The sequence below is a fragment of the Magallana gigas genome, chromosome 2 (assembly GCF_963853765.1).
Source record: "Magallana gigas chromosome 2, xbMagGiga1.1, whole genome shotgun sequence".
NCBI classification, from domain to species: Eukaryota; Metazoa; Mollusca; class Bivalvia; order Ostreida; family Ostreidae; genus Magallana; species Magallana gigas.
This window is the reverse complement of record NC_088854.1, coordinates 58892802-58908195: the sequence shown is the minus strand read 5'-3', so window position 1 is coordinate 58908195 and position 15394 is coordinate 58892802. Positions and strand designations below refer to the sequence as shown.

The 15394-nt window shown below is 32.2% G+C and overlaps 1 protein-coding gene across 1 annotated transcript in view; it reads right to left on the bottom strand.

The window, feature by feature from the left end:
- Nucleotides 1–8909: 8909 nt before the first annotated feature.
- The window catches only part of LOC136273198 (mucin-22-like), a 167149-nt gene continuing 160664 nt past the window's right edge, over nt 8910–15394 (bottom strand). The window contains exons 15-17 of the mRNA XM_066077509.1: nt 11287–11322; nt 10352–10387; nt 8910–9476 (exon numbers count right to left, since the gene is read on the bottom strand). Of these exons, the coding sequence (XP_065933581.1) occupies nt 9400–9476; nt 10352–10387; nt 11287–11322 (149 nt within the window). The 3' untranslated portion in view covers nt 8910–9399. The remainder of the gene's footprint in view (nt 9477–10351; nt 10388–11286; nt 11323–15394) is intronic.

The following is a 15394-nucleotide window of genomic DNA, read 5'->3' as shown; positions in this document are numbered from 1 at the left end:
GGAAAGTTTCGTCTCCGGGCAAAGATAAAATAAGTGTTTCCACTCGGACTGAAATGTCACACTATTTAATATTTGTTTAAACATTGCATGTGACTTCCGGATATATATTTCTATGTCTTGTTGGTTGGAATTATAATCGGCAATTTGGCCGATACTTCACATAGTTATTCCGACATTTCATAATATTTTTAAAACACTGACTACGGAAATAGTTGTCAGTTAGTAACATACTTAATAAGTAAATAATAGTGTTTGCCTTTCTCATCGTCTGTTCACTTTACTCGCGATGTCCAGGCTGTAGCTACAAGAAACCAAACTGCCAAAATAAATGCCGAATTTTTGGTCATTAAAGTATTAAACGTTTTTCATTTAAACCATCCAATCAAAGAAAGATTGAAGTTTCACAAAATCGTTTCCTTTCCAAAGATGGAAATATTCGAAGTAAATGAACATAATTTTTATTGTGTTACACAAAAATGCATGTCACTGTCCATCTTGTTCCGCTTTTGTTTAGTAAGAATTATCGATTATAAAATCTTTGTTGAATTCCATTACAGATATTAAAGTCAGTTCCCCAAATTGTTTTCCTAAAAGGATCCTTTTAAGCAAATTATTATAGATTTTTCTTCTTCCCTTTTCTCTTGTTTGTTTGTCTAATATACTGTCTTTCTACAAAATGGGGAATCAAAATTTAATTGTCATGTACAAGTTTTGATTCCCAATAATCTAAAGTCTTGTAAAGGACAGTACCTTCAACGATTTGGTTTTTTGTTAGTTTATTTTCATAAATTTGTTTGTCTTGTACCAATCCAATGTGTTTAGTTTCAGAGAATAAATTGAACTTGAGACTATATATATGGTGTTTTGGGCAACCATGTTCTGACTTTATTCAAGCTTATATAATTTTCCTTATAATTATAATGAACTTTGAGTATTTTGATGAAACTATTTATGTCATTTTTCTTAATCTCTTCCTGAACTTTAAATATTCACTGATTATTTATATCTATTAATTATTTTTTCTTCATAATTTATTACTGAAATACCAGATGCTTCACAAGGCTGACTATTTCTGGGTAAACTTTTACCGCAGACTTCCTGGTACTGCGTCTTTATCAATCTTGTACAGATTGACAAGGCCTACGTCCTGATTCCAAAAGGAAATAACCAGATACCAATACTGCTGGTTTAAAGGGGCATGATCGCGATTTTGTCTAATTCTAATGCTTACAATGCTTAAGTAAGCAATTTCTAATAGTCAACAATAGTGCCAGTCGTTGATTTGAAAGCGAGATACAGAGCTCACAATTCTTTGTTATGTAAACAAGGCTCAGGTCATGTTTTGTTTACATTTTGAATGTTGAAATGAACATTCCAAGGTTAGACTTTAAATGAACATGACAAACGCTAGGAATTCAGCATCAAAAGTACTTTTACTGGTATATTGAATCAATGCAAATATTCACAACAAAAATATGGCACTAGCCTTGTTAACAAAACGAAGAATTGTAAGCTCTGTATCTGCTTATAACTCTACGACTGACTCTCAAATTTTGATTCTTCATTAGAAATGCATTATTAAGCATAATAAACAAAAAACAAAAAAATAGAAAAAAAAATTGACAAAAATCGTGACCATGTTCCTTTAACTAATTGTGATTCTAATTTTTTCTAGTCAATGCATTTACACTTTTAGATTTTACTCGTTTAAGAGGACTTTGTCTTGTCCTTCAGCATTACAATCAATCTGCCCCATCTGTTAACTGCATTGACTTAAAAATTATATATCCTTAAAAATCATTCTCAAATACATGTACCTGAAAGACCAATATTTTAACATTTTTATGGCAATAAAAAAATATCACGTTAAGAGTCCGTTTTGAATAATCATGTTCAGGTATATCTGGTTCAAGTTCATGGTAAAATTTGGCCAAGTTCAATGTTTGTAACAAATTCCCGATCGGTGTTAGCATATCGACAGGACCTAGACGACGAGAAGAGTGAGTAGAATAAAACCAGTGATTCTCTTCACTCCTCCTCCGACGATGGTACCAGCAGCCGATGTACCTGAAACTGTGGAAACACTGGACTCGTTAAATAGCAACGGCACAAATCAATGACATGTAAACAAGAGAAACAATAGGCATGCCATCTTAAAGATGAAGACTAAGCGCAAGTCCCTTTTTCTTGAGAGTTTTAGTTCTCTTGCATATTGATATTAATAGATTGTTATCTATCTGAATTATTCCCCGTTTTTCATTGTTTCAATATAAGCAAAAATCAATTGAAAATCATTATAGTAAATTGACGAATGTAGATTATGATTGTTAAAAAGATGAATTTACGAATTTATATCAATTTCATTTGTGAAAAAGAGTATTGGGAAACCCCGCCGGCGCCTCAATATGGCGTCATTCGAAGTTATGGGTTTTACAGTACAAAATCGATACGTAGTGTTATCACAGGCAAAGACACTGGAAAATGTATATATACTAATATAATGATTTTGGATGTTAAAAGTTATCACATCAGCAAAGACAAAATGCTAGTATTTTGAAGGCAGAAAATGGTGTTTCTATAATTGTTACATTTAATGATTCAATTATTTTTGCAACTTTATTTTCTTTGGCTAGCATTAATCCGATTGACGTTGCATATAAAATGTATAACTATACATAATGCCATTTCTGAAACCAACGAATCTCATTTTTAAAACCACAAAGGGGTTTATAAAACATAAAGTGTCCCAATTCATAATTAAATTGTTAATGTAATTACAAATAGAAATATGGTTAACCTTATTTAGAATTATCAAACTAGACATGATAAAACAACAGGCTCAGATGCCACGATAAAATATTACTTGTATAAAAGCAACAACCTCTCTCTCTCTCTCTCTCTCTCTCTCTCTCTCTCTCTCTCTCTCTCTCTCTCTCTCTCTCTCTCTCTGAAAGAAGAGCAAATCGTAAACCCTTGGCTAGTGAATATGAACTTCTTATTGGCCAATTAAAAAAAAACAACCAAAAAGCAAAGAAAAATCCATTATATCGTAGTTTTATGTCAGTTCACATTATTTTGCGTACATACCAACGCAAGGTATAGTGACTGGATTTGTCTCCTGTGTTATAATATCTGAAACAGTATTCAAGCCAGCCATTCTACTATTACTTATTAGGTTAGTTACTGACTCACTACATAAATATATATTGGGTTGATCAATCTCATGGATGGCGAGGCGAAGCCGAGCCTTCTATGAGATTGATCAACCCAATATATTTCCGTAGTGAGTCAGTAACTAACCTAATAAGTGTTTTGTTTTCTCGAGGACTTTCAAGCTACATATTTATTCACAAACAGCGATGATCTACGCAAAGCCATGACTTGTACAAGATGCCTTACATCTCGTCCAATTTAACTCATTTGAATTCTTCAAAATTTTCAATCTCACCTGTCAAATACTCACCCATGTTTACTTACAATGTTTTGTTGGTATTCAATTTTAAATGTTTTCTCTCTTTCCTCTGCAGAGATTTGAGCAAATTTTGACGCTGCCATTTTGTTCTGCTCCAGACAAAACAATGTGACGTCAATATTCTAAGGGCAACTACTCTAATTTTAAAGAATTTCAAAGGGCAACTATTCCAAATACTTTAAGAACTTACGGCATGCAGTTTATGTTTAAAATACTATGAAATATCGAAATGAGTAAGCGAAGCGTCGACCAATGACGGCCATATTGCTTAAAGGGAACCTGCAGCCCAGCTGATGTGAAACATATGTTAAAGAGTTTATTTACCAAAATTTAATGCAAAAAACCGCATCGAATTCGGTGCAAAAATAACGGAGTTACGCCTCTTCAAAGTGGCTATATTTACCTGCTTTGGGAAATCTAATCAAGAGAAAACAGAATTAGGCGATAACGAGGCTTCAGCGGAAGTGACGTCACGAGGTCAACAGGAGGGAAATTTCCTTACAAAGCTATACAAATTAAATTCGATTTTTCAGCCAAAATGATTGATATAGGTCTGATGTTTTGACGTATCTTGTTATTTTAAGTATTGTAGATCTAGAAATTTGATTCTGTTATTATTTTATTACAATCAGATTTCTTTTTAAAGGATTTTAAAATTTGTTATTCTCGTCGCCTTTTTACCGATGAATACGATGTCTTAAAACGCTTACATGGGCAAATTTATGTTCATTATTCATTTTTTGATTACATAATATCCTCTCACACACGAGTGATCCGAGATAATGACACAGGTAAACAGGTAAACTAACGAAGCCACTGCTCCAGACACACGTGTATCTTGGGTATGTATACACAAGGAACACGAGTCTGATGAACAAAGGGAGGGTTTCACACCTCCAGACTGGTAAATTGATTTGTGTATAATTAGCTACTCAATTGTTAAAAGATAAAACAGAAAAATAAATTAGACTGTGTAAAATCAAGCATTCGTCAGCTAAAACATGTGTATAGTCTGTCAATCAGTGATTAAAGAATCATGCATGAAACTATTAAATAGTAAAACTAATGTTCGAAGTAAATGCCTTTATTGTTACTTATCTAATCACTTATATAATGACCAAATTTACAATTCAGCAATTGAAACCTTTTTTATGTGATCAAGTAATTATTTCGGAAGTAATTACGTTGGTCTTTATAATTTCTTATTTAATAAAGTGCAACTTTCTTTCGAGCGCTATGGTCAGCAATTAAACGCTTTATAACTCCGTATAGCTTAAATTGTAATACTGACAACGAATCATTATGAAATCTAAATAAACTGGAACATTTTGACAAAGGGTGTGAATAAATGTAAAATTAAATTCCATTATCGTATTTTTAAAAGAATACGAGACAGTCTTAATCATGCAGCCATCTTGGACTTTCGCCTTGATCCGTTTATGATCCCGTGTTCATTACACAGTGATCATGTCCCGTGTTCGTTTGTTAAAGAATGCAAACTATTTTGATTGTTATTGGTCCGATATCAATATTATTAAATAATCGGGCGACATCATTTGTAATTTTATGCCTTATACGAGGAATAGACCCCGAGTTACCTTTTACGAAATATCATTATGTATTATTAATATTATTAATCAGTTAATAATGTCACTGAGAAATCATTCGAAAGAATGACAATATTTACAAAATATGTTTCTTATAACAATAATGCTTTAATTAATTGTCATTTTGCTACATATGGTGTGCATTTATATGTAAAATGTGTTACACATTTGACGAAATTCATGAAACAAACAATTTCCGAATCGGCATTTTTGTTCGATAAAACACGGGTTAAATTCAAACGACAGTATAATTAGTCATCCATGGTTGATACGGAAATAAAACAACAGAAAAAATGTTCCTATATCGATAAAACAATGCAAGAAAACGAACAGTTTTCATACGATATTCCTGTTTCTCATACAGCGGCGTTGACCCCGTGACGTCACAGTTCATCTCGCGCCAAATCGGCTTGATTCAAAACTCGTTCAGGTGTGAAATCGGGTTTTCCCAAAATATCTCGGAAACTACTTATGCGATCGCTGTAAAATTTTCAGGATGATGTTTTTACACATAGATCTCCATTATATCAAAAATTGACCGGCACTGCAGGTACCCTTTAATATTATTTCTCACAGAACAAATATAGAGATATATGAGGCAATCACGTGCTATGTTTAAACCAATGAAAATGTGACATACTGTTGTTTCACCAATATTCGTTAAATACCAATTTTCGTCGATGTCGTTTATCCATCAAAATGAAATGTCCATTGATGTGCAATATATAAACAAATTGTATTGAAAGAATCATTGACCCTAAATCATTGAAACTGTGATTTTAACGAACTTCTCGAAAATCTATGACCATGAATAAAACAGTATTAATGACACCAGAGCTTATGCTGGAACTAGTCAGTCTAATTTTTTTGGTGTGCATTGTAAATGTTACTTTGGCGATTTAGACTTTTGAATTGTGTATATATTAGAATTTTCATATTTCCATTTATACTAAACGTGCGAGAGAAATTGAACATTACAGGTCTGTAACTCCTGGTCAGAAAATAATCAGATGGACGACCTGGGAGCTATACTTTCCTCGCGTTAAAAATTGTAAGTTACGGTTCACAAAAAATTGCACCAGTTTCTGAACGATAAATCTTATTTCCGAACACATTCTGTGTACGTATTTGTTTCAAAGCAATCATATTCATTTTACTGCAGATATCGTTTTTTTAAATATATTTACTTGCCTCTGGTATTCTTATAAACACATTCACCAGCCCCATAAATGGAAGTGGTGCAGTTTGTTAACATGAAAAAATAGATCTGCACGAGAATTAGATATACTAGTACGTCATTTTCCGAGGACGGCCACCGTGTTTTAGAGACAGTCTGATGCAAAAAAAAAAAGTGACGACATCAGTAGTAAATGCCTGACTTAGAATTAAAAAGTATTAATTCTTTCCACAGGAAATAATGTAAATAAGTTCAAAACAAAGTTTTTGTGCGCCGTAAATTGCATTTTTAACACGTATGGAACTCTAGCTCGATAGTCCATTCGTATTTATTCAGACCTGGGGCTATAGACCTGCAGCTAGAAATTGAAAATATATTTTTATTTTGCATAATAATTCACCCATGCAACCCTACAGCTTTAAAATAAAGCACATGTGCTGTTGAATGGGGAAAATGAAAAGTAGAAATTATATTTGATATCTCATAAGATTCAAAGATATACAAGATATATATCTTATATGAGGTAAGATGTGCATATACACAGATAAATATTCAACGTTGTTGCCATGTTGCTTTAAAAGATCTTTGTTTGTTGACTTTATGCCCACATTTTAGGTTGCAAATTTAGTCAAGATGATATAACAATAGCAGGATATAATAATTATTGCATACTTACCAACTGAACTGAGGCTCAGTATGAATGCACAAAATAATTCAATCTTCATCATTTTGAATTTGACGTAAACTTTTCCTTGTTTTGTGGTTTCAAATCAACAGGAAGGTCTATCGTGTATGAATGATTTTCCTTGATATGTAAACAAATAACTGAGGAACACTCACCTTAGCAGTATAAATTTCCAGTAAAACTCTTTTAATTAAGAGTTTATCAAAAACTGAACAAGTCAATAAAAAAAAATATTTTTTTTGTTCGTATTAAAACAAAACGGTTAACTGCATGGGACTAGATTTTACGGTGCAAGACTATTAATTGATAATAAAATCATTTCAATGTAGTTTCGTAACCCGAGTACAGGCGTGATAATGCAAGTCAATACCAAAGTAAAACCTGATGAAAACGAGTACACAAACAATTCTTGTCTGTTTATTTATGTGTGAACTTATTAATCGAATAAACATTGGCATACATGGTACATACATTAAAACAAAACATCGGATAAGGAAGTGTAATTAATATAGAACATCAAAACAGACTTAGTAATTACCCTGTCTTAAGCGGAAAACCCTTCTTGTATTATATTGCTTATTTTTCGCTTCTTTAAAACTCAGCTTTCCGTTGAACGCCCATTGAGCCACCCTACTTCACCTCGCTCCACTCCAATCTACCAAGCTCAACCATGATCCGCCACGCTCCACAACGACCAACCATGTTTCACAACGATCCACCTAGCTCAACCATGATCCATCACACTCCGCAACGACCCACTACGGCCCATCACGATCCAACACGCTCTACGTTTCACCACACTCCAAAACAATCAACCACGATCCACCACGCTCCACAATGAATCACCACGATTCACAATGACCCACCACGCTCCACAATGACCCACCACGCTCCACAATGACCCACCACGATCCACAATGACCCATCACGCTCCACAATGATCCACCTAGCTCCACAATGACCCACAACGCTCCACAATGATCCACCATGCTCCACAATGACCCACCACGCTCCACAATGACCCACCTAGCTCCACAATGACCCACCACGCTCCACAATGAATAACAACGCTCCACAAGAAATCACCACGTACCACAATAACCCACCACGCTCCACAATGATCCACCATGCTCCGCAATAAATCACCACGCTCCACAATGATCCAGTACAGTCCAGCACGCTTCACTACGCTGCATTGTTTTCAACTATATACATTAACATTGAAAGGGCATGGTCACGGCTTTGGTAAACATTTATCATTTTTCCGGTTTTAATGTTTCCAATGCTTCAGTTAGACATTTGTAATAACCAACCAAAATTTGAGCGTTGTTCAATTAGAAAGCAGCTGTCACTATTATTGCTATCATTGCTCTGAAAGTGTACCTGCCTTTACCTCTACATCATGAAATCAAAGTACTGAAAGTACTGAAAAGCGCTAACCTAGCTTAGTTCTAAGAAAATTTACTGTGTGCAAGCGTAGACGGAAATGAGCCTTATTGAAATTTTGGTTTATGTTTAATGAATATTAATTTAAAGTATCGAAGGCCAGATTTCTTTAAATATATGTTACTTTCTTAAGATGATGTGAATTAAAGCTGAACACGACTTGTATATGGATACTTGCCTGAAAAAAGATATGTTAAAATCACGAATTATACCTTTTGAACAGTAATTTATCACAGTTTTTGACATTTTCTTGCAAAGAATCGATTTTTTTTTCTATATTTTAGCTTCTGAATACGCACTATATTTTTTCATCACTGCGTAGCATCCCGTGCTGATGTACGTAAGCCCCGCAAACCAATCGTATCTACTCGGCCATTTCCGTCACCCAGATAACTGGTTCCCTATACCTCTTACCAGTTTAAATGATGTATATTTCTGCTCATAGAGGGCAGTTATTCCTTGCACCGGAAATAGAAGTCTAACGACAATAAAGCGCTGAGCTATGCTTAGCGCTTTAAAAAGGAATTTGCAACATACTAATATTTTAGTTTAATTTGATTGTTTACATATCATTTTTAAACTTGAAACAAAAATTACACGGCTTTAACCATGAAACATCAAGGGTCAAGAAAGCTTTAACCAAAGCACACTTGCATGAACATAGAATTATTCATGATATGTGCTGACAACGAACAGTGTTCAAAATCAAAAGTCAAAATCATCAAACTTGATTGATCGAATCTTTCTAAAAAGTGATAGATACAAGAAAAACTATTGAAGCTTAAGAAGCTTTAAATCATAATATATTACTGCTGCTTTTAAAAAGCATGGCAATATTAAAGCAAAATTCTTAATTAGATTTACACTTAAAAATATTAATCTTTAATCAAGTTGAGAAATCCTCACAAAACATTGTCCATGAAAAGTAAATATGGTTCAAGTTCAATGTGTAGTTTGGCAAGGCCCAATGTTAATAACAAAATTCCGATCAATGTTTGCTAATACACAAGAACTAGACGAGGATAATGAATAGAAAGCCAACAGTGATTTTTATCATTCCTCCAGCGATGTTACCAGCAGTCGATGCGCCTAAAACCGTGGAAACAGAGATTTTATTCAATAGCAACGCCTTTAGCCAATACAAATGGAGTGTGAAAACAAGAAACATTTGGTAAGCAATATGTAAAAGATAAATTCACAAATTAAAATCTAGTTTTAGTGTAGTGAAATGCCGTTTTAGATAAATATAATTAACTTCTTAACGATATTTATTCTTTTGCATAATTTTCATGTTGCTGTTTTCTGAGATATTTAAAAAAAATAATTGCAATATTTTTAAGAGAAAATTAATTGAAAATTATTTTGTGAATATATATATATATATATATATATATATATATATATATATATATATATATATAAATATATATATATATATATATATATATATATATATATATATATATATATATATATATATATATATATATATATATATATATATATATATATAGTTATAGTACTTCGATATATATATATATATATATATATATATATATATATATATATATATATATATATATATATATAGTTTGAAAATGAATTTATAACGATTTCATTCGTGAGAAACATGAACAGAAATAATTTTGTTGTGGAAGTAAATAAAGAATTGACACAATGCTAAACATGAATACCAGGTTTCTATTGTTACACAACTGAGATAAATTCATTGAAGTAAAGTTGATAAACTATTGTGGAATCATTTTAATTAATGAAGGCAAATTTTTTAAAATAACTGATAATTTACTTATTATCTTTTTAACAGACTAATCTACATAAACAAACGAAAATCATCATATTACAACCAGCTGATCTATATTTTGAATCAAATCATTTACATGTACTTCAAATATGCTTTATGAAATCGTAAATGAGATAAAAGATTGCAAGTATGTTATACGTGCCTTTTGATGTGGTAGTGGCGTTGGTTTGAGATTCTCCTGTTAAAAATTAAATGAAAAGATTAATTTGTAATAAAACAATTTTTGATAATATTGGAATTTATTTCAAAATTCAGACAATATTAAAAAAGTAAACGTAATGCACAATTTTCTTAATTGTCTAATTTTTGAAAACACATTGTAAAAGTACTTCACCGTGGTCGGCATTATTAGCAAAGCCAATAATCTAGATTAATTTGATTTTAGAAATTCCAATCCTTTGCTTATTGATAAATCTACATCAGCGAACTGTAAACTGTATGTAAACTTAGCATAATTAAACATACACATCGGTTGGAGTTAACAATAACTGTATATTCTTCGTAAAGATATGTTATTTGAATTACTAACGTATATATTAACATGTAAGATATGCAAATATTAAAAAAACATATTTCCTGACGGCATCACAGAAAGAAAATTTGATTTTTCTGTGGGTATCTCCCAAAAATTCAAGCACTATTTTTTCAGCATTGCCAATATACTGCAAGTATATAATATATTACAACATCAGGTTATACAAAACTTAATAGCCAACTTTAAAAGGCTAGCATTTCGTGAATGCTTGATTCTTTGTTTTAAGTTTTTTTTAATGTTTTTCTCTTTTCTTTCATAAATTCAAAACATAGCTTTTTAAATTGCTTTTCTAATATTTAATATTTAATCAGATTTGTACTTATTTGTGCTTATCTCGTTTTTTTAAACATCAGAATAAAAAAATCTTAAGATTTCCGAAGAAACGGAGTATGAAATTGATTTCCCAGGAGACACGACGTTTTGTTTGCTCTATCACATGCATGTCTTTCTAGACCAATCAGATGACGCGATGTATAGAATTATCATATTAAGGCGGAATAATATTGATTATGCAAAGACCATAAATTTGTTGTCATACATACCATTTGCTGTAGAAATATTGATAGTTGAGGACTCTTCTGTAAATGATAATAAAAAAAAATTTAAAAAAAAAATTCTGATGGAATTAATCAAAACATGTTTATGATATAGCTATATAGTTATGAAAATAGCATAATAAAACAATATTATCAGGTTTTTGACGGAGAACATGTTATTGTACAAAATATGCACATCATTTGATAAAAATATGGCTTGTTCAACCAATTTCAGTATATATTTTTTTAAATCATTAAACTATATTCTAGAAAATCCAAATAGATCAATACTTAATGAAAACAACTTTTCATTTTCAAAATGGTCTTTTTAGATCGTTTATTTTTTATAATTTAAGTTTTATATTTACATGATTTTTATATAGTTGATTTTTACTGACTTTATCTCATACTAGCATTTTTTTTACAATGATCAACACGACACAATGAAGTGAAATACAAAAATGTCTGGGCAATTTAGTAGAGTGTATTTTGTTACGCACATAGTTCTTTGTTTAACGATGAACCCCTTGCGAGGCCAGAGAATTGTCCTGGATTGGGATATTCAGTTAAAAACAATTAAATTAACGCATGTACTGAGGATAATACCCATAAAATATTCATGACATGTCAGCTTATCTTGGAGGTAACGAATGTAAGTGATGGTTGCAGAATCCGGATCTCGTTGTAAATAACCCCATTTTGAATCTTAAAGCTGACATGAATTCATAAAAGCATTTGGTCGCCATATTATTTTCGATCGCTCCTCTACTGCCATTGGGGTATATATACCGGTTGAGAAATTTACGGTCGGTTGCTTTCCGATCGAGGCACGGACTTCTAAATGCATGAACTACACATTGTAGTAAAATGTAGTAATAAAAAAAATAAAGAAAACAACAATCAATGAAACACAAAATATATTTATTCGTTGAAGGATATCCAAGGTATCTGTATTATTTTGCACAGACAGTGCTGCCTTACTTCGCATGCACATCGAACACGTGTGTCGTTCATACAGAGTGCATAACGTCTGCATCTTCTTGAAAACCCCGGCGACACGACATCCAACACAGTAGCTAAATGATAGTAAATCCAAGAAAGTAACAACGTTTCCATCCGTTCCTACAAAAACGCCCCATTTCTAAAATCCATGCGATAATTGACATTGCTCGATCTGCCACAGTGTGTGGTTTGCGCATGTGCGATGTTAAAACATACACAGGAAAACGGTCTACAATTATTGATGAATTTTCGAAGTATCTGCGCCTGGATTTCAGTCTGTCTTTTTTCGTCGTTTATTGGATATATCTTGCCAGTGCAGTGGTTGTCATTATTTTTGTTCAAAACGCATTTTTACAAGTTTTTTCGTCCAATGTAACGTGATCGGGTGTATGAAATTCCTGAATGCGGTGAAGCATGAATAGTGCTCTCGGCCTTATATAGGGGGTCTGTAGCGATGAGCAGAACAATAGAAATCGACAACTAATATGGCGGTAGTCGGAGATAAAAGGGAAATAATGCGTATTTATGAATTCATGTCAGCTTAAAATATCTCACTGCCTCCAGCCAGGAAATGCATGTTTGTTTTTTCATCGCAAATAGTTAGCAATGCATACAATTTAAACACTTCATATTTAAAATTACTAGCAATTGATCGAATATTTTGTTACAATTGGAACATCATAACTGCATTCCGCTATATATCGAAGCAAAAGATGATAATTCCCTTAACACATGTCAGTACTACAATGAATTACAGAAAATTTAAAATGATTTAGATAATTTTTTTTATAACAGTGAAGAAAAATGACACACCATGGTTTGTATTTATGGATATGTCCTTCGAAAAGACCTTCAGTCAACAACGAGAACAGCTACGCACTGGACAGCAGAAGGCAAGAGAAAGAGGGGGAGAACATCATGGAAAGGACAGTGGAGAGTGAGCTTGATGTTATGCAGCATACCTTGGGATCAATCACGAAGCTGGCCCAGGATAGACAGGGGTTGAGGAAGTTTTTTTGCTGCCCTACACACAGTGGAGTGTAATGGACAATGATGATTTGTATGTATAGCTTGTATCAGTTTTATGGTAATGATTTATGCATTATCGATGACTTTGTAGGTCAATTTATAGTGTATTTAGCTGTAGCTTATTACCCTGCCATTTTAAAGCATACAGAGGAATAAAACGTGTTGTTCTTTGAACAATATAGGTTATCTAAATGTAGAAGTCAAGCAGATCGTACAAGACAAGTTTACCTATCTTTCACAAATAAAGAGATTTCTATAAACATCGACCAACTGAAGAAAATAAATGTACTTAAAACGCTTTCATATTCTAAAAGGCGGAATTATTATGAAGAATTAATAATTACAATGCACCTCTATCATAAATAACGATGCCTTAAGTTAGCTTTCAAGTATTTGTAATATCGTAAAAAAGGATGGATTCTATGAGGGCATACAAATCAAAGACTATTCACATACAAAATGAAACAGAAATAAAAAAAATTTGACTATTTACTCGGGCCGTATTTCACATCTTTCTTGATGAAGGAGCATTAAGGTCGTAACATGATATATAATACAATCTTGTCTTAGTTATGTATCATCAGGTCTCATTGACCCTCTGATATTATTTTTATTATATAAAATTTTAATGTAATATATCATTTCTCAAACTTATTCAAAAATAGTTCTTTTTGGTTAAATGCCTTTTATTACAATACTCGACTAAGTCTCTGTTTATAATTAACTTGTGTCAAGCGTTAACAAATATCTTTTATTCAATAAATAAGACACGATAAGAAGTTAGGTACATTTTAACACCATTCGATGCCACAAGGAATTTTGGATAATTTGCTAACAGACAACTTTTACATAATCACATGACAATCAATAAAGAAAGCCTTTTGATGTCCCCTTTACTCAATTACTGTCAGGATTACGGATTAGCGCTGCTTTTGTTTAGTCCACGCTACATCCCTCCTTTCGAATATGAGGCCCCAGACAGGGAAATTATTGTGTTTTCTTTTTAACTTAAATATTGTACACCTATCGTGTACCCTACCTTGACCAAGAGGAATTTTTGTATCGAAGCCCAGCGCGTCACTTTTGCTGGACGCTTCCTAAATAAAAGACGTTTTCTTCACATTTGAACTCTTGGTCATATTTTACAGGTAGGCAATATTTTACTTACTTTTTAATTATTTTTGTATTGTACGTTTTTATGATCTCAGGTTTATGTGTTCAATTTTACTTAATTTCTATAACACATCAATGTAAGTTTGTACTTTATTTCATGTGATTTTTCTTTGTTCTTGTTGCATGTAGATTAGTCATTTACATAGATCCCATTGTATGCCGTTGAAATGCGTAAATGTACAAAAGTAATTTAGTATCGATTGAAAAATTATCTTATTTGAAAATCTAAAATTACTTTGGGTAGATTTATCTGAATATTTGAATTACTCTTTTTATTATTTTTATGCAACACTTTTCCGGAAATTTATGTGTCACATGACCAGTTCTAAATTTAGTCTCGGCTTTGTTTACATGAGTTCGCTTCCGCCCGAATTGAAAATGTCTTGACTTAAGGAAAACATTGTTTATCTGCACAATACATTTGATAACTAAATGGCATAAAGATGTAAGTTGATAACTACATATTTTTACTGTTATTCATTTAGGGATTTATTGTCATTGCATACTTTATGATTCTGATTGAGGTTTTTTATGACAATAGACATGTACATGCTGTGTGTGTTTTCATTCAGCATTAACGATTTCAATTATTTATTTGTTTTAACTTCATAAGTGAAAGTCCAGAATCAAAATCTATTTCATCTTTATTCAAACATATCTTTTTATTCAAACATATCTTTCGATTCAAATCATGAATTTAAATTGAGTACATGTAGTTTGAAATTATGCAAATAAGACCCTATGTTTATGTCTGCTCCTTCATAATTTGTGTACCTTATCATGGCCAAGTGAAGTTCTCTACCATTAAAGTTAATTCTCCCCACTTAAGTTAATCTCCCCATTTGATTATAAGCGTATATACTTTATGTGGTTTTTATACTTTTGTTTGTTTTTATTGATGTTTGCACAT